Source organism: Symsagittifera roscoffensis, chromosome 4, assembly GCF_963678635.1.
Source record: "Symsagittifera roscoffensis chromosome 4, txSymRosc1.1, whole genome shotgun sequence".
Lineage (NCBI taxonomy): Eukaryota > Metazoa > Xenacoelomorpha > Acoela > Convolutidae > Symsagittifera > Symsagittifera roscoffensis.
The window spans coordinates 51863425-51885479 of NC_087065.1; the positions used below are offsets into that span (position 1 = coordinate 51863425).

General features: G+C 36.3%; 2 protein-coding genes across 3 annotated transcripts; both read left to right on the forward strand.

The window, feature by feature from the left end:
* The first annotated feature begins 4194 nt into the window (after positions 1-4194).
* On the forward strand, positions 4195-8053 carry LOC134844935 (U3 small nucleolar ribonucleoprotein protein MPP10-like). Its single transcript, XM_063861761.1, has 2 exons — positions 4195-5823; positions 7706-8053. Exons 1-2 carry the CDS (start codon positions 4204-4206, stop codon positions 8051-8053), a joined length of 1968 nt encoding a protein of 655 aa, XP_063717831.1. The 5' UTR covers positions 4195-4203.
* A 342-nt stretch (positions 8054-8395) lies between these two features.
* LOC134844064 (probable malonyl-CoA-acyl carrier protein transacylase, mitochondrial) lies at positions 8396-17363 on the forward strand. 2 transcript variants are annotated; one of them, XM_063860533.1, is made up of 7 exons: positions 8396-8511; positions 9416-9604; positions 10306-10466; positions 11303-11503; positions 12829-13075; positions 16490-16648; positions 17097-17363. In XM_063860533.1, exons 1-7 carry the CDS (start codon positions 8411-8413, stop codon positions 17347-17349), a joined length of 1311 nt encoding a protein of 436 aa, XP_063716603.1. In that variant the 5' UTR covers positions 8396-8410; the 3' UTR covers positions 17350-17363. The 2 variants fall into 2 exon arrangements, with proteins under 2 accessions (XP_063716603.1, XP_063716605.1); XM_063860535.1 differs by having other exon boundaries at positions 9419-9604.
* Positions 17364-22055: the final 4692 nt, after the last annotated feature.

The following is a 22055-nucleotide window of genomic DNA, read 5'->3' on the forward strand; positions in this document are numbered from 1 at the left end:
AACTCCAAATCATCAACAATCAAAAAACGTCAGTGTTAATTCCTATGTTGTTCCAACCCCACTAAGTGATTATACGTTGGTTCTAGAAGCACTGCCATATTAAGAATCAACTGTTGATTAGGCTGGTAACTGTATTTATTGAAAACAAACTAATCAGATGTACGCAATGTTGGTCACTTGCAGCAGTTGTTCGTACATGTGCACGGCAACAGCTGACACTGACAAGCAACAATGCGTTCTAACGCAAATAATTGATTTGAACGTATATTTTATGCAAATACCAATATCACAGATTCATTCCAAGTTAAGTGATTTAGTTGAAAAAATTTGGACTCTGGTCTTCGCTCTGAATCAGCAGTCCCTCAGCTCGGCTCCTCTGTTTTTTCTCCGACAATGTCTTTCAACCGTGCAGCTACATAATCGCTAACCACTGATATTGATAATCAATGGAAACCGGTAACCATGTCCCCACAACCATGTGCCTGCAAACATCTGGTACCTTCCTCATTATCTGGTTACCAACCCGAATAAATCTGGGAAGGTAAGACGAGTTGACATAGCTTCTTCAAAGTTAAAAGGTTTGTCATTAAACTCATGCCTTGAGTCACGTCCTGGCCTCCTTAACAATATTTTCGGGCTCTTGCTGTGCTTCAGAGAACATCCTATTGCATTTTCGTCGGACATAGAAGGCATGTTCTTGCAAATCGGAATAAAAAAAAGAAATTTACTCTGGAAGAGCTGAAGAAATTTCAAATGTTCACGCAAGTTTTATCATTGGGCGTACAAAAGTATTCCATAATTGGAGCTTCACGCAGCTCATTGATGGAGCCTGACTCATGTGTTCACCAAATTAAATTCCAGTTCGATAGAATTTTTCTCTAGACTTATGGTACAACTGTCCTGTCATGGCTGATTTCGTGCTCAAAACAGAATTTTTTTTGCTATTTGCGTAAACAAAATCCTCTCCTTGTAAAATGAATCAGCGGGACCACATTCCTGGTAAGATGAATCCTAGGTATCATGTAACCCGGGGTATCCTCCTTTCAGGCAAATACCGCTTCCGTATAACTTCGCTAGAGATGTTTTTGCAACCTCTAACTATTAACCAATCGGCTTTAGTCATGCTACAAAAGCTATTAAATCATTGTCTATTCAATCTCGGCCAGATTCTCCTCGGTTCTCGGATTGGCTTCGCTTCCTTCGTGTAGAAGCTCGCCAAAGTGCAGTTTTGTTTTAAGCTCATTGCGCTTCGCTCAACCACAGCAAATTTTTTCCTGAGCTTTGGAGAAATTACGAGAAAATGAGCTTTCAGACAAATGTACGATTCTTCCTTTTTCTCCGTTCTTGGATGGGAATGTTCTACTTTTCAACTCCCCACTGGATGACAGCGCTAAGTTTCCTAACAATTTGCATGCAAAAGATCACTCGACTCGATTAATGCTGTAGCTTATACACAACAGGTACATGCATCTCAGAATGGAATACATCCGCAGATATGTACAGAACTTCTTTGTGATAGGGCTTCGCCAAGCTCTTTGACAAATCCGCACACGTTGTTTCTATTGTCGATGATTTCGATGGATTGTAATGACAACCAGTTCGATCGTTAACCCGCATGCAAATTTGAGAAACCTTTTAAGGATCCCCGTCCTTTCCGAAATGATGACATCGGTCTCTTTTTCATTGCATATAAGACGTTTACAGAAAATAACTACATATACCTGTTCACATGTTTGACGACACAAGCAGTACATCTCGAGACTATAAAGAGTCTATTTATCGACAAAGGCGGCTGTGCAATTGGGCGTTTGATAGCTCGAAGAGGACTGACCCAAAAAAAAATCGGAGAACCCGACTCTTTTCATATGAGCCCGCAAAGAAATCAAGACAGACCCGGTTGAAATAGACAAAGAAATCGTCCAAAATGTCATGACAAACCACGACATCGATTGGAAAAAAAATCCACCATCGTCCTTTTATTTTTGTAGGGTGTGAGAAAGGCTGGTTTTGATGGTCAAACGAGCTTTCTTGCTCATCCTTGATTCTACCCGCCTGACTCAGGACTCAATGCGTGTCATTTGAGTCATGTCAGCAATGAGATAAGGACAATTTCCCGCTGACAAGCAACAGTGTCATGACTGGGATCTCCTTCTTTTTGTCGCCGTCAGCGATGCTGTAAACAACAACTCCCTGAAGCTCATTTCAAGATCTTGGAAGATTGTAAAAAAAAGAGAATGGATAACTTCTGGAAACGTCTCTTCGTAAATATGCTCCCATACGCCGTAAAAAATGGCGTCACACAGCAGACGAGGTTCGAGTCAGCGACATCGTTTGGATATTCTGGCCTCTGGGACGAGTGGCAAGAGATAATCTCTAGGCCTAACAGCATAGCTCGTGCGTGCATCGTAAAAACATTAACCAGAACCGTTGTTAAGTTGGGTTTGCTTCATTCTAGCGAAAACTTCGAGGACTCCCTCGAGGTTGTGAATGCCCATTAATCTAGCTTTTTTTGTAGATTCATAATTATCAGCCCGCGCATTAGACTCCTGATTTTTTTAAAACTTATGAGATATACAGAACAGCAACCAAAAATGGGAAACTAAAGAAACAAAAGACTATTTATGACAAGCGCTGTAATGAATTCATTATTCTAGTTTTCAATCAGCTTTTGGCTTTGTCTTCGCGTGCTAATGCAACATGCATCTGTGTACATCAATTTTTTGTCTTTAATTATACATCCGATAGCATGTGTTTGCAACCGGGTGCTAAGTTGTTTTCATTCAATACCTTTAGTCACAGATTGTAGCACATGACGTCAGAGTTTTTTTTTACTTGATATGACTTCATATGCAGCCGATTTTTTGCAGCACTCTATCAATGGCACTGTGGTTTCCTTGAGGCTTGTCAAGTCTACTGCGCTGATTTGAATTAAATGGACAAAACGAACTGTATTCGAAATTTCAAACGCGTTTTTCTCAAATTGGGTTTTCTAAAAAAAATGAAGAAATCAAAAGTTGCGTAAATTTTCATCAGAGATAAGTTGGCTCAATTTTTTCTCCGATGCTCTCAATTAAAATGTTACCTCAAAATGGATCAATTTGGCTTTTTTATTTAATCAAGAGTTATGTTGAAACTACTAAGTTAATTGACGAAATTTTTATATCAAAAGAAGCCTCTTGTACAGCCCAAAAAATTCCTGGAAGGCTAAAATTTCTTAAATTATGCGTAAAACGTTTGAATTTTGTTTTAATGCAAAGGTTTTGATTGTTTTATAGTTGATTGACCCTTTATGGTTTTCAACTAAAAATGTATTCTCGTACAGATTTTTGGAAATTATATCTTTCTAGAATTTTGCTGAGCTGTTTAGGAGTCTTCATTTGATATAAATTTTTCATCAATTAACTTGTTGTTTTCAGCGTATTTCTTGAGCAATTCAAAAAAGCCAAAATGATCCGTTTCTGGGGGTGAACTTTTGGTTGAGAATTTCGGGAAAAAATTGCGTCATATTAATTCTGATGAAATTCTAAACAACTTTTGTATTCTCCACGTTTTGTCAAGTCTTAACCTAATTTGAGGAAAACGTGTTTGAAATTTCCAATCGTGTTCGTTTTGTCCGGGTTAGTTAAAGCAGCACTATGATTTTTTTTTGATATTAAAAGAACGCAGTGATCTTGGGATTTTTGTCGGGAACGCAGTGGGATTTTTGTCGGGTTAGTTTCCGATTTTTTACAAGCCAACTACATCGCTAAGTTGAATGCTAATTATAGAGGGCTGAGTGCTAAATAGCTTCTCGAATGTAACCTTCGTCAAATGTAATCGATTTTTTTATTGCAGTTTTTATCCTAAATTTGTCGTTTTTTTTAATATTCCCGATTTTTTCTGCTATTTTTTTGAGTTTCATTAAATATATTTCATAGCTTTTTATCAGAAAAATGTCTGTGTATAATTCACACAATGAAAATACCTTTTCAATTCTTTCCAAATTTTTTCATAATACATTTTTTTTAGTTCTTGTCCTTTGGCGTTTTTTTCCTTAAATTCGTTCAGGTCTTTTCATTTTCTTGTTTACAGGCGTTATCTGTTGCCTCAATTTTTTCATAAACATTCATTTTCTTCTTTACATTTTTTGTGACTGTTTTACACAATATGCATCATGAAATAAGGCGTTTAGCAATTTGAAATGTTGCAAGATTTCAGTTTATAATGCGTCTGAAAATCGAAGACTTTATAGAAAGCGAAGAACAAAAATGTTGCTCCGAAGAAGTTAAATTGAAAAAGACAACGAAATTGAAGTTCGACAAATTTTATTCTAACTACGATCGAATATCTTCTGGAAACAAACTGCCTAAATTACAACTGACAACATTGAAGTCTATGCTGATCAATGAGTCAAAGGCGTCGGCAGTTTTATCGGTCGCGGAATGTGACCAAATTTGGCAGCAAGTTTTTCTGTCCTGTGAATTTCTTGGAAAATCTGTTCCTAAAAGCGTGAAAAGATTAATACACGGTGAAACTGAGGAAGAGATCAACGCAGAAGTCGAAGAATTTGATTTTGAAGATGACGAGGAGTTCGAAAATGAGTTGGAGGCTTTGGATGACGATTTAGACGGTGAGTTAGAAAACGTGGATGAAGATCTGACCTTTGAGATGGGAGAATTCTCAGAGGACGAAGGAAGCGAAGTTTCGGAAGAACTTAATTTTGCCGATGATCCAAAAGACGATGAATCCGAAATCGAGCAAGAAGATGAGGAAGGTAAGAATTTGGATCTGAACGAAGATTTTGATGAAGATGACGAAAAATATGAAGAAAATGCGGACGAAAGGAAAGTAAACGGAGACACAAAAGAGTCCGTTTTTGAAGACGATTTTTTGAAAATCGAAGAACTTGAAGCGTTTTTGGACCAAGAGGATAAGAAAGATGAGAAATTGATGAAGCGTCTCGAGAATCCCCACATGTATGACGATGATTCGAATCAAGATGATGAAAATGAGGACTATGTTGATTACTTTTCTAATATTTCTGGTCAGAAAGGAAGTGAGATCAATTATAAAGATTTTTTTGATATTCCTCAAGGAAATAAATTTCAAAGATCTAAGAACAATCGAAGTGTTCATTTTGCCGATGAAAACATAGAAGAAGATGACGAATATTTCGAGGGTAAAAAACGGAAAATTGACCTTTTTGAAACCAACGAAGAATCAGATGATAACGTAGGCGAGGATTTGAGCTTACACGAGAAGAGGATGCAGAAATATCGAGAAAAAATTGACGAAATGCAAGAAAATAGTTTAGGAGAGAAGCCTTGGCAGCTAATGGGTGAAGCGACAGCCGAAAAGCGACCCACAGACAGTCTTTTAGCCGAAGTATTGCAGTACGATAGTTCGGCACGACCTCCTCCTGAAATTACCAAAGAGAAAACCGAGTCTTTGGAACAGGTGATTCTAAGACGAATCAAGGATAAAACTTTTGATGACGTCATGAGAAAATGGCGTCCGAAAGAAGCACCATTTGAATATAGAAAACGGATTCTGCTGGAGCAGGACAAAAGTAAAATGAGTTTAGCTGAGGTTTATGAACAAGAATTCTTGAAACAAGTTCGCGAAGAGAAAGTAGAAGAAAAGAATGAAAAACACGAAGAGATAAAAGAGATGATGAAGAAAGTGTTTTATAAGTTGGACATGCTGTCCCATTTTTCGATCACGCCCCAGGCGCCTTCGACCGAAATGAAGATTGTGCGCAATGCACCGGCACTCTCCATGGAGGAAGCGGTTCCGGTAGCGTTGGCAGAATCAGCTCAGTTGGCACCTGAAGAAGTGAGAAAGGTGAGTATCAATTTGGCTAGCTTTTTCCGATATTTTTTTCTAGAGAGTTTTCGTGAAGTTTTTTCCTCTGGCTAAAGCCTTCATAGAGGACATAGAAAAAGAAGCCAAATTTCGGTCCGGATATATTCTAAAAGTTTTCACTAAGGTCATCCGGCTTCATGTACCTTGCTTCATAATGAATTCAAATTTTGTATGTTATCTTGCACACTTAGCTTGTTGGTAACAAATACGCCCGGGACGGCAAAAGTCCTGTTTTCGAATCTGACCAGGATCAGTTTTTTTCACACGCTAAATATTCAGGATAAAAAAAATCTGCCTTTTATTTGTCTGCTTATGTTTTGTCGGCTCAGTTGCCACATCTAAGACTCATAAATTTTAGCTGTAAACAATTCTCACTGCAGTTGTTTTTAGCATTTTAAAAAAAAGGCCGAATTGAAACTTGCTTTTCATGGTTGTAAGTTTACCAGCTCGATTTGATTTTTTTTTTTCAGTTTTTCATTGTTTTGTCTTTTTGTCGACTTAATAATTTTTGGCCTAATTAATATCGAATTAGTGGCCTTTTATTACATCTTTCATAGAGGTAAAACAGCAGTTTTATTAGCAAAGGCTTGCCGTTTGAATCCGGCCGGGCCCTGTTTTTTGACACTGAGTTTTTGTGCTTTTTCGGATTATCTTCAGTCTGTTTTTATTTGCCGGCTTGGTTTCCCTAGCTCGATAGTTCAGCATTATTTCAAGTTGCTGTAAGCCTCATGTTTCTGACGAAAAAGCCCGGAAGTTCGATTCCAGTTGAGACCTGGTTTTTTTTACAAAAGAAATTTTTGGCTAATTTACATTATTGTCTGTCTGCTTTTTTGTCTGCTTAGTTCGCAGAAAAGACTTTTTTGAAACTTAGTTCCGCAGAAAAGACTTTTTATTAAAACTTGTCTTCTTTAAAGCTATCTCAAATCTCTTTGTAGAGTTTCCAATGATGTAGGCAATTTTGTCCTGGATATTTTGGGTCTTTGTTGCAATTTTTATTGACAAAAACAATTTTTTTAAACTTTTTTTTCTAAATTTCTTTTCCGTTTGATTTTAATCTTACTCATTCATATTTGTATCGCAAGTGGTGCGAAGCTCAGCTTCGCCTCTGTGCTACGCTTGCGAATAGCAAGCACTGTCAAATCGGACTTTTTCGTGTTAACAACTTATTTAATAGAATCACTTGGTATCTTGGTTCAAATTTCTAAGCCTCTACGGCACTCTTAGTCTGGAGGCAACGAAAACGCCTAGGACCGCAAAGGTTTGCGATTCGAGTCTGACCAGGACATGTTTTTTTTTTCAAACGAGAAATCCTCCGTTTCAATAAAATTGTCGGCTTATTGTTTGTCTGGTTATGTTTTGTCCGCTTAGTTGCCACATCTTAGATTTTTCGTGCTGTATGCATTTGTTTGTTAGTTTCTTCTGATGTTTTCATTTACTCCTGCAATTTGTATTTCAACTTACTTTATTTTCGTATAATTTTCTTTTTTGATTTTTTTCTCTTAAAAAATGTATATGCCTAAATGCTTTCGGCTCACTCCCCTCATTTTCATCGGCTTACTCGCCTCATTTTCGGTTGATCGAGGGAACTATAGTTTGTATGCTTTCCTCCGGATTGCACAAAACGTTAAAAATTTTTAGTCTAAAGTTTTCGTGACCACAAATTTATTTTCGCACAAAAATTATGCTAATGTAACATCGTTCCAGGCATTTTTGAAAGTTTTTAATTGTGGTTTCTTCGAAAAAATTTTTCGTTTTCTTTGGACTTAGTGGCTCTCTTTGCCTTTCCTGTAGCTCCGCTTCGACTCTGTGTATTAAATGGGCAGGTGAAAAGAGGCAAAATTATATATATGTTTGCTTGCAGGTAAAACAGTCAGAAGAGAAAGCGACTTCAGAGCGAAGTAAAACAGACAAGCTGAGAGAGCGCAGACACAAGAAATTGAGACAGAAGGCCATAGCGGCACGTGAAGAGAAGAAACTAGACCCGGACTCAAAAGAGAAGGCTCTTCTGGACTTGAAGAAGGCTGCCAGAGGCAACAGAGACTTGAAGATAGTGAGTGACAAGAAGGCTGCAGTTAACTACACCGGAAACATGACCTCGTCTACGTTCTTCACACAATTGAACGATCAGCAGAAAATGAAGAGTGATAAAAGTAAAAAGAAGGACATTAGAGATCAGGACTCAAAACGTGTTGCCAAGTTTAAATTATGATTATAAATTAAATATTTAGACTTATTCACTTTTTTAACCGAACCAGGTGAAAAATAGTTAGAGTACTCATGCCAAGATGGCAAGTTATATCACGTTTAGCAAGTTTTCGTTCTTAAGACTGTTTTTTTTTGGAATGTTTTTTTTTCTTAATTAAATTCACTTCGCCAAAGGTTTCCTAAAAAATCACCTGCAGCCCAGTATTATTTACAAATATTTAAAAACCAAGTACCACATCACAGAGCCCATAAACTTGAAAGACCTGGCCATGAAAATTTGATGAAATCAATTCACAAATTCTGCGCACGTTAATGATTCGATGATGGTTGTTGTGTTTTTTTTTTCAGATAGTAATTCATTATGGCTCTGAAAGCGAGACGCAGTGTTTGCCAATTTTGTCTGCATCAGCAAGCTGTTGCCGTGTTTAAAACCATTCCCCTCAACAGAAGATGTTCCACTAAGTAAGGGACGATTTAATCTGAAACTTCAATTTCCAATTTTAAGGAGTTTTTTCTTGACAATTGCATCATAGCTGCATACATAGTTTCATTTTATAAGGATATTTGTTTCTGCGATAACTGTATTTTATTTGTGTTAACAGTAACACGATTTACTAATACAAGGATAATTATTTAGTGTTAAGGAACGAGAGGCTTTTTAATACGGTCCTGCTTTTTTCTCGAAAGAGTGTGTGCGCAAGCAAGGCTGTTGATCTAAAAGCTGCGACTTTTTCTTCTGATAAGTAGCCAACTTCTGTTGTAAATTTTTGTCATGAAAATAAGTTCAGCATTTTAGCAAAAAAAAACACGCTATCGCTGCTCTTTGGTATTTGTTTTTTTTTGCAAGTTTGTTAATTTAATTGCCCTTGGATTAGTTAATATGTTGCGAAAAACTTTGCGCTCGATCTTGTTTTTGGCGTTATGAATTGATATTTTTTAAGGTTCACTTCAAATTCAATTGCTCAATAGATGGCAATTTACTCTTTCCATTATCAAAAAAGTTGAATTGCACAAAAAATGAAACTTGCTTAGGGTTCAAAAGAGGGTTTTAATTTTCAGATTTTCCTGCCGAATAAAAAATCACATAGACCCGGGTTTCTGTAAATGTGTTAAATTGATTGTGAAAGTGTCAAAAACAAAGTCCATTCACAATATCTTTTTGCCATGTTAGCTTTAGACAGTTAATTCACGAGGTTAAGCTACCAATATACGAGCTATAGATCGCTGAACAGATGTTCCGCTGATTAGAAACTAGTTGGAGGTGCCGACCTTTTTAGTATTATCAACAACGTAGAAATGTTATCTTATGATTGTTTTGGTTTTTTGCTTCAAAATCAAGCTGTTTATGGTTGTCCTTTATATTCAGCAGCTCATATGGAGAAGAGGTTACTGAAGATGTGGATGTTCGGAAATTACTCAAAGACTCGCGAATAACTGTACGGACACCTTTAGAGGCTGATGATGTTAACCTAGACGTACACAGTGGCGAATTCAAAACATCAATATCGGCAAAAGCGGTTCTTAATTTGAACAAACCACCCAAAAGTAAAAACAGGTTAGCTTAAACCTGCGTGATAATATCATTAGGCTGTAAAACGAAAAGAGGAATAGTTAATAGGCAGTGCGAAGAATTTACAGTGTTCAAAATTAGCAGTCTTCAAGTTTTGCGGCTGTTTCCCGTACTCAATTCTTAATGTTTTTCCAGACGTGCTCACATTTATTTCATGTCTAAATTTCAATCAGTTGTGGTCAGACATGTGACATCAATGCGCAGGAGTGAAACTGCGTACGATTGACACTTCTGCGCAGATCTAGTTTGCAAATGACCAGATCTGCAGCAAGCCTGACCAGACCTGATCATTTAATGCGTTTTTGATGCTCCAGGCCGATATTTTGGTTTGGAGTGAATTTTGACTGCTTTGTGTGAAATCTTTTTCCAGTCTTTTTTATCTCAAATTTTTGACCCATTCTTTCAAAATTTCCTCGTTGAGATTATAATTTATAACTATTTGCAAATTGTTATTAATATCCTTTTTCTGCCACGGAGTGTTCATGATGTCAGTTAAACTAACATTGCTCGTTTCGACGGCGTGAGCCAATTTTTTACACATTTCAGTTGCCCATTCATTTCAGCACGTAAAGAGAATTACCTTCTTGAAACCGATGAAGTAGCTCAATTATACAAACATGGTGCATAATTTGGCCCTAACTAATTATCCATTGTTACTCCACCATAAAATATGTGTGGCTGTCTAGATTCGACTTGAGTCAGAAGAGTGCGTTCATGTTTGGAGGCGACAGTTTACACATGGACAGTGTATTTGTGGATCGCCTGTCTGCAGACCCCTCTGTGGGGGAGGTGTTCGAGGAAGCCTCTTCTCTGTTGGGATATAATGTGCTCGATATCTGCCTTAATGGTCAGTGCTCTTATTGGTGAGAAAAAACGCAATTTCACCTATCCCCTCCCCCCACCCCCCGAAGAAGAAAAAATATAGCGACCAGAGTGGAATCATACTCGACATCACTGAAGGTAGTATTAGGGGATTCAGGGAGGTGAGAACGACTCCCTCGCCAATCAAAGGGCCCATTGTGGTACTATTGCACGGCATACATTTTTAGCTGACCGACCCTAAAGTTTTACACAAGGCATAGTCGGAGTCAATATGTACCAAGTTTGTTGAGGAGCGCGCACCAAAAAAACGCATGTTTTAAAGCCAAACCTTCAACAAGGTGTCTTTTTGTCAATTTGTCTGAGGCGCTAAATGTTTTGGGCCAAAATAGGATCTTAATTATGGTTTGGGAGGTCTTCGAAAGGCAACTTGGTCGGTCTATAGAAAAGGTCGGCAAAACTTTTTAAAATCCGCTCACTCCTAAGTGGGTCCCTTCCTAAAAAACTCGCGCGTCCCTCAACAGTTTTAATTAAGGACGATTTTGCTGGGTGTTTTAATACATATCAGGGCAGTAAAATCTTCAGATACGCGAGCCGTCGTACAGTTGTTGTTTGTGACCACCGCTGAAAAATGTGGCCCAGAACTCGCGGCTGTAATAGAAAGAATGAAAATTATTTTTACAAACTATCACGAAGAACTGAAATCTGATACGCCATCGCCACAAGCAAATACAGATTTAAAATCCTGATTTATAAATTTTCGGTGAAAACGCTCTAAAATGAAACTTAATTGTTATGCATGGTTGGGAAAAGTAGAATCTAATGTTTGTTTATATAATAGAGGTAAAGAGGTGTTGTTTTCAGGCAATTCTGACTTGTGGAACTCGTTAAATTACTCTGATGTTGTTACTTTTGTAACATCAATGGCTGAAATTGCCTGGATTAAGAAGCATAGACCATTAGTCCATGACGGTCTTATCATGACCTGTGGTATTGGGGTGGGGGAGATAAGCGCATTGGTGGCGGCAGGTGCACTTGGCATGCCACAGGCTCTCAAGTTGGTCAGTAAGTATCAATCATAGATTTTTTCTCTAATATGTCCAATTATCCAAATTAAGAGTCGATAAATGTACTTCAATGTCTTATCTAGGTCGTCATGATAGTTTTTTGCTTTTTTAAAGCAGAAGTCCGAAAATGCTCTAATATTTCACAGAAGTGCATTCAAACATACTAATGCATTTATAATTGCTTTTAGGTATATATAATCCGTTTCATTTGCTAAAAGTTAGCTTAGTTGTGACTTCTAATTACGAAAGTGTAAAGATTTGAAATAGGGAAATTTGAAAAAACGTGGTTGACTTTCAGTTTCGAAAAGGAAGTTTAATTTTCAAATTTCCCTGCGGAATAGTAATTTACCTATTGATCCAGTTTTCTCAAATTGATTCTTTTGATCAAAAAAATGCCAATCTTGAACTGTTTTTGAAATTCTGAAATTGCAAGAACTTTAATGCCATATATTTTAACTTTGCAGTTTTTCTCTTCTGTTTCCTTGCGCTCATTGACTCTTTTCCAACTGTCTGTTGGCTATGTTGGCATCATCATAAAGTTCACAAGAATTTGAAATCCTTGCTTCATAATTTTAATAGGTAGCTCAGAGCAACTAAGGAATCTTTTCTGCTAAACGGCCCTAAATCGATTTTTCACAAATTGGATCATAATACTCGAAAATGATTGGTCGCAATTACTTTCATCTAAAGTATTTCTGGATTCAAAAACAGAAGCTTAGCCAGCAAATTACAATCGGACAAATAACAGAAAAGACCTCAACTAATTTTTTCCGAGTCGATTGATTAATAGAGATGCGCTTGCTAGTACTTATTTAATTGAGGTTCTTGAATGCGTTTTCCTCAACCAGAACATCAATGCAGAGAAAATTTTGTTTGTTTGGTGTCGCGCGTGTGTGAAATCCGCTCCGCCTCGTATATATTCAGTTTTTCGTTGTCGCATTTTAATGGTTCTGAAAAAGGGTTAAAGAGATCTGAGGTCAATCTTACTTGCAGTTTGCTCACAACTTCAAATTGCATGTTATTGCGCTAACGAAAATTTTTGTTTTTGTAATGGCTTTTTTTTCTGTCAGTTTTCAAAATTTACCAGTTTTATTATAAATAGGGACACAATCATAATAATTAATGACATTTGAACTGTCCGTGTCACTCATTTGGTTGTCAAAATTGCAGAACTATAAACCAATCGCATTTGAGCGGACTGTAAAAGACACTCGGAAGTTAATTTATTTACTTGATAGTTTTTTCGTATATGTCAGGTAAATATTAAATAATTCAGCTGGTTCATTTGGCAGCTGGTTAATACTTAACACCATTTTTTTCCAGAAGACAGACGTGATGCCTTGCAACAAGCGGTTCGTTTGAGTGAAAGTGGTTTAGCAGTGGTGTATGGGAGCAAGAAAACCAAATTTGCAGCGCTATGTGAACATCTGAAATCTTTTGGCGAGTTGGGTGGGATAGAAGAACCTGTATGTAATGTGGCTATACATTTGTTCGCGTGTACCAAGGTCATAGGTGGTCACATGCAGTGTCTAAAACATCTGGAGGCCCTGCAAAAAGAGTATAATATAAGGTCAGTGGCGTGCGCTCGAATTTTATGACAGGCTTTTACTGAGGCAGTAGCGGATTTAGGAAGGGGGGGGGGCTGGGGGGGATGGCGCTAAAAATTTTGTAAAGGCGCCTTTGGCGCCAATATATACTAATTTTGAGGGGGAGAGCGCGCCAAAAAAACGCGATTTTTTGGTCAAAATTTTCCAAAGTGCCTTAAAACGGCGTTTGTTTTTTTTTTTCAAAAATTTGCCTGCGGCGCAGAAAATTTGGTCAAATTAGGGTCTTTATTATGATTTGGAAGACCTCAGAATCGACTTTAAAAAAATCCGACCCCTCGAGAAATTCCTATATCCGCGCCTACTAAGAGGTGAGTTTACTTTATCTTTTGATCAGTTTTTGTAAGGTTGAGACAAGTTATTTGGCAAAATGGTTTTTGACATGAATTTTGATAGCGAGTCTTTGAATATTGATTTGACGGTTGATCTCATTCTACATTCGCGTATTTTGACGGTACAGTTCGGTCGAATTCAGAACAGCAAAATGGTACTGAAACGGCAAACTTTTCAAGAAAGTTTGTTAATAAGAGTGAACGGTGGGGGTTCAATTTATTCACGTGCTATTTTATACGGTATAGTCCACTTCAATGTACATTTTTCATTTTGAGGGAAAGCGAAAATGGTTCGACAAATAACTCATTTTTTAGTTTCGAAAGCGTTGTTGTGTGTTCATATACATTTCCAATTGGATGTTGTCGTTAATGAAACTTTTTGAAAATGAATTAATAGATGTATATTTTGAATTTTCAGCGTCAATGAACGAAGTGAAAACTTTTTAGGCTGGTTGAATTTTGTTTTGACCGGGAAAAATCTTAAATTTGATCATGCTCGAATATGATATTCCGTAGTTTGTATTTTGATTTCTTTTCAAGTTCAATTTAAATTGATTAGGAAGGCAAATTAAGCTCTCAAGTTTTGAAAGTGCAAATGGTGTGGAAAGCATGAATTTTATATTTGCACTCCACTCGATTTGAAAACTGAAATCCACATTCAAAGTTTAACCAATGACCTTGTGAACATTAATCATTGAATATCTATCCATCTATCTATACTATATTTGAATATGTCGCATATTTCTCACCATATTTAAGCTTTTCATATATTGCATGTTTAACGGAAGAACTTTTGCACGTTTTAGCTATTTTACAATGCTCAAGAAATTTTTTCGTTTTTGCGGTTTTTTTCAATGCTAGGCATATTAAAGGCCTGAATGTAAGACTATCGCTATGATGCCAGCATGGGAGGGGAGGAGAGAAGGTGGTGTAAAGCTGGGTTTCATCTATTTATACATTATGGAACAAGGATAGCCGGTTACTGTGCAAGTAGCACAGAATATTCCGACCATAGTCTTAAAAAAATACAACTAAGTTTTGTTCAATTATTGTCGTTTTTTACGTAGTGTGATTAAAGGAGCTGAATCAACAAAACTGGGGATAAGATATATTCGACATCCATACTAAATTTAGCAAATTGAAAAACAATTTTTATACAAAAATAATTAAACAATGAAAAAACTCAAACAAAAAAATTTCGAATTTTTTTTGAATTTTTGAAAAATTTGATTTTAAAAAGGCGCTATAATACTCAAAGAAAACTAACATTACCCATGTAAAACTCAGTTTTTAGTTCTTAAATTAAGCTATTGTAAGCTTTAAAGCAATTAATCAGTTGAAATAAAACTGCTCGCTCGCTTCATTCGCTCGAAATGAGATGAAAAATCCAAAATTTCAAACCGGTTTTTCTCGGCACTGGGAATTTTTTTTTGAAGTTTTTTTAATGTGGTTCAAATCATGACCTAAGGGCTTTAATACGATATGCCAAGTCCGATGATTATTTGTGGTACCGTACTTGATTTTGCGTGGAAAAAAATAGAAAAAACTTAAGCACACCTTTCAATGGTCGGAACAATGAATTTTTCGTTTCAGCGTTTATTTCAGCAAATTTGAAATTGGCAACCTCAGGATGATGAGCTGTCCTAGGCACTTCTCCCAGGGGTTGCAAAATTGGCCTTCAAATGTGAATATCCAAATTTTTTAGGTTTTGGGATTTGACGATTTTTGTGATTTTATTCAATTTTTAGATAAAAAATTTCTTAACATATTTTGAAATTCGAAAGTCGTGCCTCCAAATGTGACTTAAACGCTTATCATTTTTCGCTTTATTGCTTTTTTATCATTTTTCGAAACTTGAAAAAAACTTGTTTCGAACACCAAAGAAAATCATTCGGCAATCCATCCACACATTCGACAGTTCTCCATCCAGTCATTCATCATCTTTCTAGCCATCCATCCCTTTAGATCTCCATGTATCTAGCGATCAATACATCCAATCAGCCATCCATTCATGTAGCTATCCATGCAGCCATCAATCCACCTAGCCTTGCAACCAACCAGTCATCCATCCAACCATATTCATCAGCTCAGCCATCTATACATACAACCCGTCATTCTTTAACCCAGCCATCACTCATGCGATCCATCCAGCTATCCATCATGCATTCTGTCATTCAGCCAATCATTCAAACATCCCTTGATCCATCCAGCCATCCTTACATCCAGCTCAACATCCATTATCCCGCCTATTTTTCTGGTAAACATAAAAGCTGTCATTTTTCACAAGCAGCTTTTGCTTCAGGGGGCCTGCCAGTGATAGTTAATTTCATACCAATGCGTTAAGAAACGTGTTTTTTAATTACGCAGGCACGAGAAAAATTTTTCTCTCGGAATTAGAGTAAAAGAGAATAACTGTTCGGAAACAAAGTAAAATTAGTTTTGCAACTTGTTTCATAAACTAATTTTCACTACAAATAACTATAACGTGAAAAAACTTCTAAAATTTTTTAAATGCTTCAAATTTTGTTAATCTTTGTTGAATCATCTCATAGGCTGCTAAGTGTGGTTTTTAACCTGCTTCTGGGGTTGTTAGCGTGAAAAAAAAATGGAAACAGTTCAAAATATTCCAAAGAGGAAAAAATTATTCAATAATTTATCAGAAATATAACACATTCAAATTGCTTCCGTGCTGTGCTTGAAAAAAAATTTTAAGCAATGTTTCCGCCCTTTCTTTGAACAATCAAAACAGGAAACGTGTTTTGCTTCGTAAATACTAGGTATTGGCGAGATTTTTTTTCAAACATGCGTGTTTTATACCAGATCAGCAATAGCTTTTATTTAATCTCGTAATTTTGTCACATCTCGACACTTTGTTCAAGAAATTCAGTGTTTTTTAACTGTTTTTTTGTTGCAACTTTTTTTGTCGTTGCGTAAATAAGTCTCGAGATAGTAGCTCGTTAATTTAATTTTGTTTATAAAACTAACTAGATAGGAAGTTTCTTAGGGCCAATTGGGCAGTCTTTTGTGACAAGATGAGTTTCATTTCAGGAAGATTGTGCCTCTGAAATCAGCGATCGCTCTCCATACTCCCTTGATGAAAGCTGCTTCTGAGCAGTTTGCTGTAGCTTTGAACGATGTTGTTTTCAATGACCCTAAAACGTGGACCGCTTCAGTATATTCAGGAGTGACTGGAGCAAGATATCAAAGGCAGAGATCACCAGATGAACATTCACTCAACTTAAGTTTTAAGTTTGATCCGTTCATAGGATCCATCCAATTAAAATTACCTGTTTAAGGTTTATCTAATTTGAAAAAGTTGAGGTCCCGAGAGTTTCAAAAATTGTACCACGAGCAACGCTTGATAAAATTGATTTTTTACCGACCAGATTCGAGCATCATGGTCAAACTTTCAAGATACCAAAAACAAAAGTTTTTGGGCCGTTGAGCAGAACAGACGCTGAGGATTAAATGTTCACAAATCCTCAGCGTCTGTTCTGTTCAACGGCCCAAAAACTGTGTTTTTGCTATCTTGAAAGTTTGACCATGATGCTCGAATCTGGTCGGTTGAAACTATTATCAGCGAAAAGGCCCAAAAATTATGTAGAATAAATCAGTAAGATTTTTCTGTTATTCTGGATGTCTCTGCCTGGCATAGAGATGACTTTGTAAAGAAGAACTCATATGCTGCCAAAATGATGCTACTGAAACAGTTAACATCGCCTGTGAAATGGGAGACGATAGCCAACAGGTTTTCTCAAAGAGGCAGAAATGACGAATATCCGAACTATTATGAAATCGGAAGTGGTGCTTTGATAAAAGAAAGCTTCAGGCAGATAAATGCAAAGGCATATACGAGATGTAGAAAATTGAAATCTTTCATTGAATTTGTCGAAAGAAGAGAAATTTAAAATTTTGATCATTTTTTTTTGTTTTTACGAAGTCGTTCAATATGTAGCCAACTAATGCGTGTTTAGAAATAATTTTAAAAACTGATTAGGAGTCACTTGGCATGGACGTTCGGTATCGAAATTGTGGGAATATTATACGCAAATGTTTTTACAAATACTGACCTGTTATAAGAGTAGAAGGTAAATCCGCAGTTTTTGCAAATGTTACAATTGAGTAATCATTGCGAAAGAAATAAAATAATTTCAGAAATCGTTGCTAAATTTTTGGCCGGTTTGTGGTAGTGAGTGGGAATTGATATTGAGCTTCAGGAGTTTTGACAGTATGGTCGGTTTGTGGTAGTGAGTGGCCGGTTTGTGGTAGTGAGTGGGAATTGATATTGAGCTTCAGGAGTTTTGACAGTATGGTTAGAAGTTAAGTGTAAATATCAAACAAGGGTGTTCTAATCGTGTGCTAGACATTTTTACCGTAAATAAATTTGCTCACAGAATCGTCAAATGGAGCCAGTATATTTTAAACCCTCTGCATGTTGAGTGTACCGCTGCATTGTTAATGAATATCACGGTTACGGTTTTGGCTTTATGTGTGCTTTTCGCTTACGTGTAGAGTTGCAAACTAATGTTTATCGGATTCAAAATTGTTCGGTATGTTTTCGGCACATGTCGGTCAGCTTTAGTTCTGTCGGCTGATTCTTCTATTATTTTTTATTGGATAAAGTTTTGCTGGTTTTATAACGACTAAATGCCAACAAGAAAAATTCTAGCCTTTCCCATAAGCCCTCCGTAATATATTTTTAAAAATAAGCATGAAAAGTGACATTTTTTTTCAATAAACTTGGTGTTTTTTCATTTAAATCAATCATCGTTTTTTTACATTGTTAATTAAGCACATTTGATTTGCATCTAAAGCCTGGAAATCTGGCATAAAGGTAATTTATTTGCTTGAGACGACATACGCTTGTAGTTCGAATCCGGCCGGGTCCTGTGTTTTCAAACTATAAGATTTCAGATTCTTCGGGCTATTGTCCGTCTGTCTATTTTTCGGCTTAGCTGCCGTTGCACGGATACTTTGTCAAGATTCAGTTACCAATGGAAGTACTTGTTAGAAAATTCAGGAGGTACTGAAAATTAAATCGGGAGGTGCTGAAATGAGGTCTATTAACTTCTTCTCAGTCGTGAAGCGGATTGCAAAAAAATTTCAAACAATTTTTCTGTCTTGAAAATTTAGTCTGAATCTTTTTTATTGTCAGATTAACTTGATGACACTGAAATTGATAACGACGTGTTTAAATCCAATTAGGTTTGTAAGTTGCCTTGATAAAATCTAATGTTTGCAGTTTTACCTTATTCGATCGCGCTTGGCTAACAAAATCATCAGGTTTTTTTTAAAAAAAAGTAATGACTTTTTAAAGAGTCGATAAACCTAGTCAATAAATTATTCTGGAAATTTTAAGAGCTTCAAGGACATCTATTTTTTTGGCCGGTTTGGGGTAGTGAGTGGGAATTGATATTGAGCTTCAGGAGTTTTGACAGTATGGTCGGTTTGTGGTAGTGAGTGGCCGGTTTGTGGTAGTGAGTGGGAATTGATATTGAGCTTCAGGAGTTTTGACACTATGGTTAGAAATTAAGTGTAAATATCAAACAAGGTTGTTCTAATCGTGTGCTAGACTTTTTTTACCGTAAATAAATTTGCTCACAGAATCGTCAAATGGAGCCAGTATATTTTAAACCCTCTGCATGTTGAGTGTACCGCTGCATTGTTAATGAATAGCACGGTTACGGTTTTGGCTTTATGTGTGCTTTTCGCTTACGTGTAGAGTTGCAAACTAATGTTTATCGGATTCAAAATTGTTCGGTAGGTTTTCGGCACATGTCGGTCAGCTTTAGTTCTGTCGGCTGATTCTTCTATTATTTTTTATTGGATAAAGATTTGCTGGTTTTATAACGACTAAATGCCAACGAGAAAAATTCTAGCCTTTCCCATTAGCCCTCCGTAATATATTTTTAAAAATAAGCATGAAAAATGACATTTTTTTTTCAATAAACTTGGTGTTTTTCATTTAAATCAATCATCGTTTTTTTTACATTGTTAATTAAGCACATTTGATTTGCATCTAAAGCCTGGAAATCTGGCATAAAGGTAATTTATTTGCTTGAGACGACATACGCTTGTAGTTCGAATCCGGCCGGGTCCTGTGTTTTCAAACTATAAGATTTCAGATTCTTCGGGCTATTGTCCGTCTGTCTATTTTTCGGCTTAGCTGGCGTTGCACGGATACTTTGTCAAGATTCAGTTACCAATGGAAGTACTTGTTAGAAAATTTAGGAGGTACGGAAAATTAAATCGGGAGGTGCTGAAATGAGGTCTATTAACTTCTTCTCAGTCGTGAAGCGGATTGCAAAAAAATTTCAATCAATTTTTCTGTCTTGAAAATTTAGTCTGAATCTTTTCTATTGTCAGATTAACTTGATGACACTGAAATTGATAACGACGTGTTTAAATCCAATTAGGTTTGTAAGTTGCCTTGATAAAATCTAATGTTTGCAGATTTACCTTATTCGATTGCGCTTGGCTAACAAAATCATTAGGTTTTTTTAAAAAAAAGTAATGACTTTTTAAAAAGTCGATGAACGTAGTCAATAAATTATTCTGGAAATTTTAAGAGCTTCAAGGACATCTATTTTTTTCTTTGAAATTTCAAATCTATTTAAAAAAGTCAGTCATTTTTTTGTGCTTGCTTGCGTTCATTGACTCTTTTCCAACTGACTGCTCATTTTAAGGTCTTAAACCAAAGAGGTTATTGTTCCGACCATTGAAAAGGGGCAGCAACTTTGTTTTCGGGTGTGTTCTTTTTTTTCTGTTTTTGTTTTCTACGCAAAATCAGGTACTACAAATAATGATCGGAAAGTGTGGAGTGCTATCATATTAAAATACTTTCATTCTTGATTCAAACGACATTTAAAATGTGAAAAATTTTTTCTGTGTCGAGAAAGAATTGTTTTTGGTCCAATTTTGAGCAGCGAAGACGATAAGCGAGCAGGCCTAAATTAGCTGATTTATGCTTAATTTGAGCCATTAGAATTTAGTGTTACTCGAGTAAAGTTAGGTTGTGGAGTTTGCTAATTTGGGAATAAAAAAACTTCATTTTTTTTTCAAACGATTTATGCAAGAAAATTAAGTATCTTGAACATGATTTTTTTTTCTTCAATAACTGCTTTCCATTGTGTCTATTTTGTTATGACTGTCGAATATGCCTACGTTTTTAGATAAAACCTGTTAGTACGTTTTAGTCTATGGTCGGAACACTGTGTGTTACTTGCACAGTAACCGGCTATCTATGTTTAAGATTTAGTTCAGTCTGTTCGACGTTTTCCAAATCAGTACCGACTACACAAAATCGTCCCTTGGTATCGTCGCAAAATCGCTCATAAAAACTATCTGAAAACAAGATTTTGGCTCATTTTCTAAATTTTTTATAGGAGTACGTTTCTATAATGCATCGACAGTTCAAAGTAGACAAATTTTTTTAAAAAAATTACGAAATAAACAAAAAATCTTCTCTCATAAATGAAGTTACCATTGAATACTGCAAAAGCATTTATTTGTTAAACGTGATCTCGTATTGTAGAAAGTAACAGAGGCACAGAGTGGTTAACGCATTTCTAGTAAGGGGCCGATTGGGGTATCAATTCAAATCTCTTCCAAGTGTAATTTGAATTTAGTTAAGATATTTCAAGAAAAATTGGTTGGTTTTTTGTTAGTTTTTTCGTGTTTGGGTGTTTTGTATTTGGACTCATATTTTATTTTACTGAGGGAGTGCGGCGATTGTACGCTTAAATTTTTTTATCCTTGCGATAAGCAAGGGTATTGCAATCGGGTATGAGACTTTTTTTCCCGTGAAGAACTTGTTCACAGGATCTCCAATTTTAAGATATCTTTTTAACACGTTGCACGTTTCACAGCTGATCTACAGCTACCGAAAGGATACTGAGTCTACATCTGAAAAAATATTTACATATAATTTGCTCTGTTTTTGTCGGCTCTAATGATTTCGACCCAATTTAGTCAGGGTATTTGCCAGGTATTTAATTCTGTTACTCTTTTGGTGGTTTTTTGGTGAATTATTTTTCTCTTCCTTGTCCAGTGTTTAAATGTAGTTTTTATAGGCGCCAAAGTTTTATATTAGAAAAGAATTTTTTGAAAGTTTTTTTGCGTCAATTGTTGCGCTTGCGATAAGCAAGCGTTATCAAACTGGAATGTAGACTTTTTCCAGCTAACAACTAGTTTAATAAAATCACTTCTTTGCACTTCTCTTCTTATTTTCTCTTTTTATGTTTTTAGCTTGCTTCCTCCATAGCCTGGAGGTGAAACAGTTGCATCCGTACCCGAGGAACCGGGGTTCGAGTCATGGACGGATCTTGTTTTTCTTTTCAGTACCAAAGAAATTGAACAAAAAAAGTTCCGAGAAAAATGATTTGTTGGTTTTTCGTTTGTGCGCTCAGGTTTTGTCGGCGAAATTGCCTCAACGTATTTTGTTTATGCTGTAGACAGTTTTTCCTGTAGCTGCAAGTGCAATTGCTGTTCATTCTAATTTCAAGGGGGACTTGAAAGATTATTAAAAAATTTCATTAAATCTTTTTTTTCGGTTCAGTTGGTGTTTGCTCAAAGATGGTCGGCTTAGTTGCCACACCACTATTTTTTTTTGCTG

Coding starts and splice junctions, on each gene's coding strand:
- LOC134844935 (XM_063861761.1), top strand. CDS start 4,204: ATGCGTCTGAAAATCGAAGACTTTATAGAAAGCGAAGAACAAAAATGT. Junction 5,824..7,705: donor CACCTGAAGAAGTGAGAAAG/GTGAGTATCAAT, acceptor GTTTGCTTGCAG/GTAAAACAGTCAGAAGAGAA.
- LOC134844064 (XM_063860533.1), top strand. CDS start 8,411: ATGGCTCTGAAAGCGAGACGCAGTGTTTGCCAATTTTGTCTGCATCAG. Junction 8,512..9,415: donor AACAGAAGATGTTCCACTAA/GTAAGGGACGAT, acceptor CTTTATATTCAG/CAGCTCATATGGAGAAGAGG. Junction 10,467..11,302: donor GCTCGATATCTGCCTTAATG/GTCAGTGCTCTT, acceptor TGTTGTTTTCAG/GCAATTCTGACTTGTGGAAC.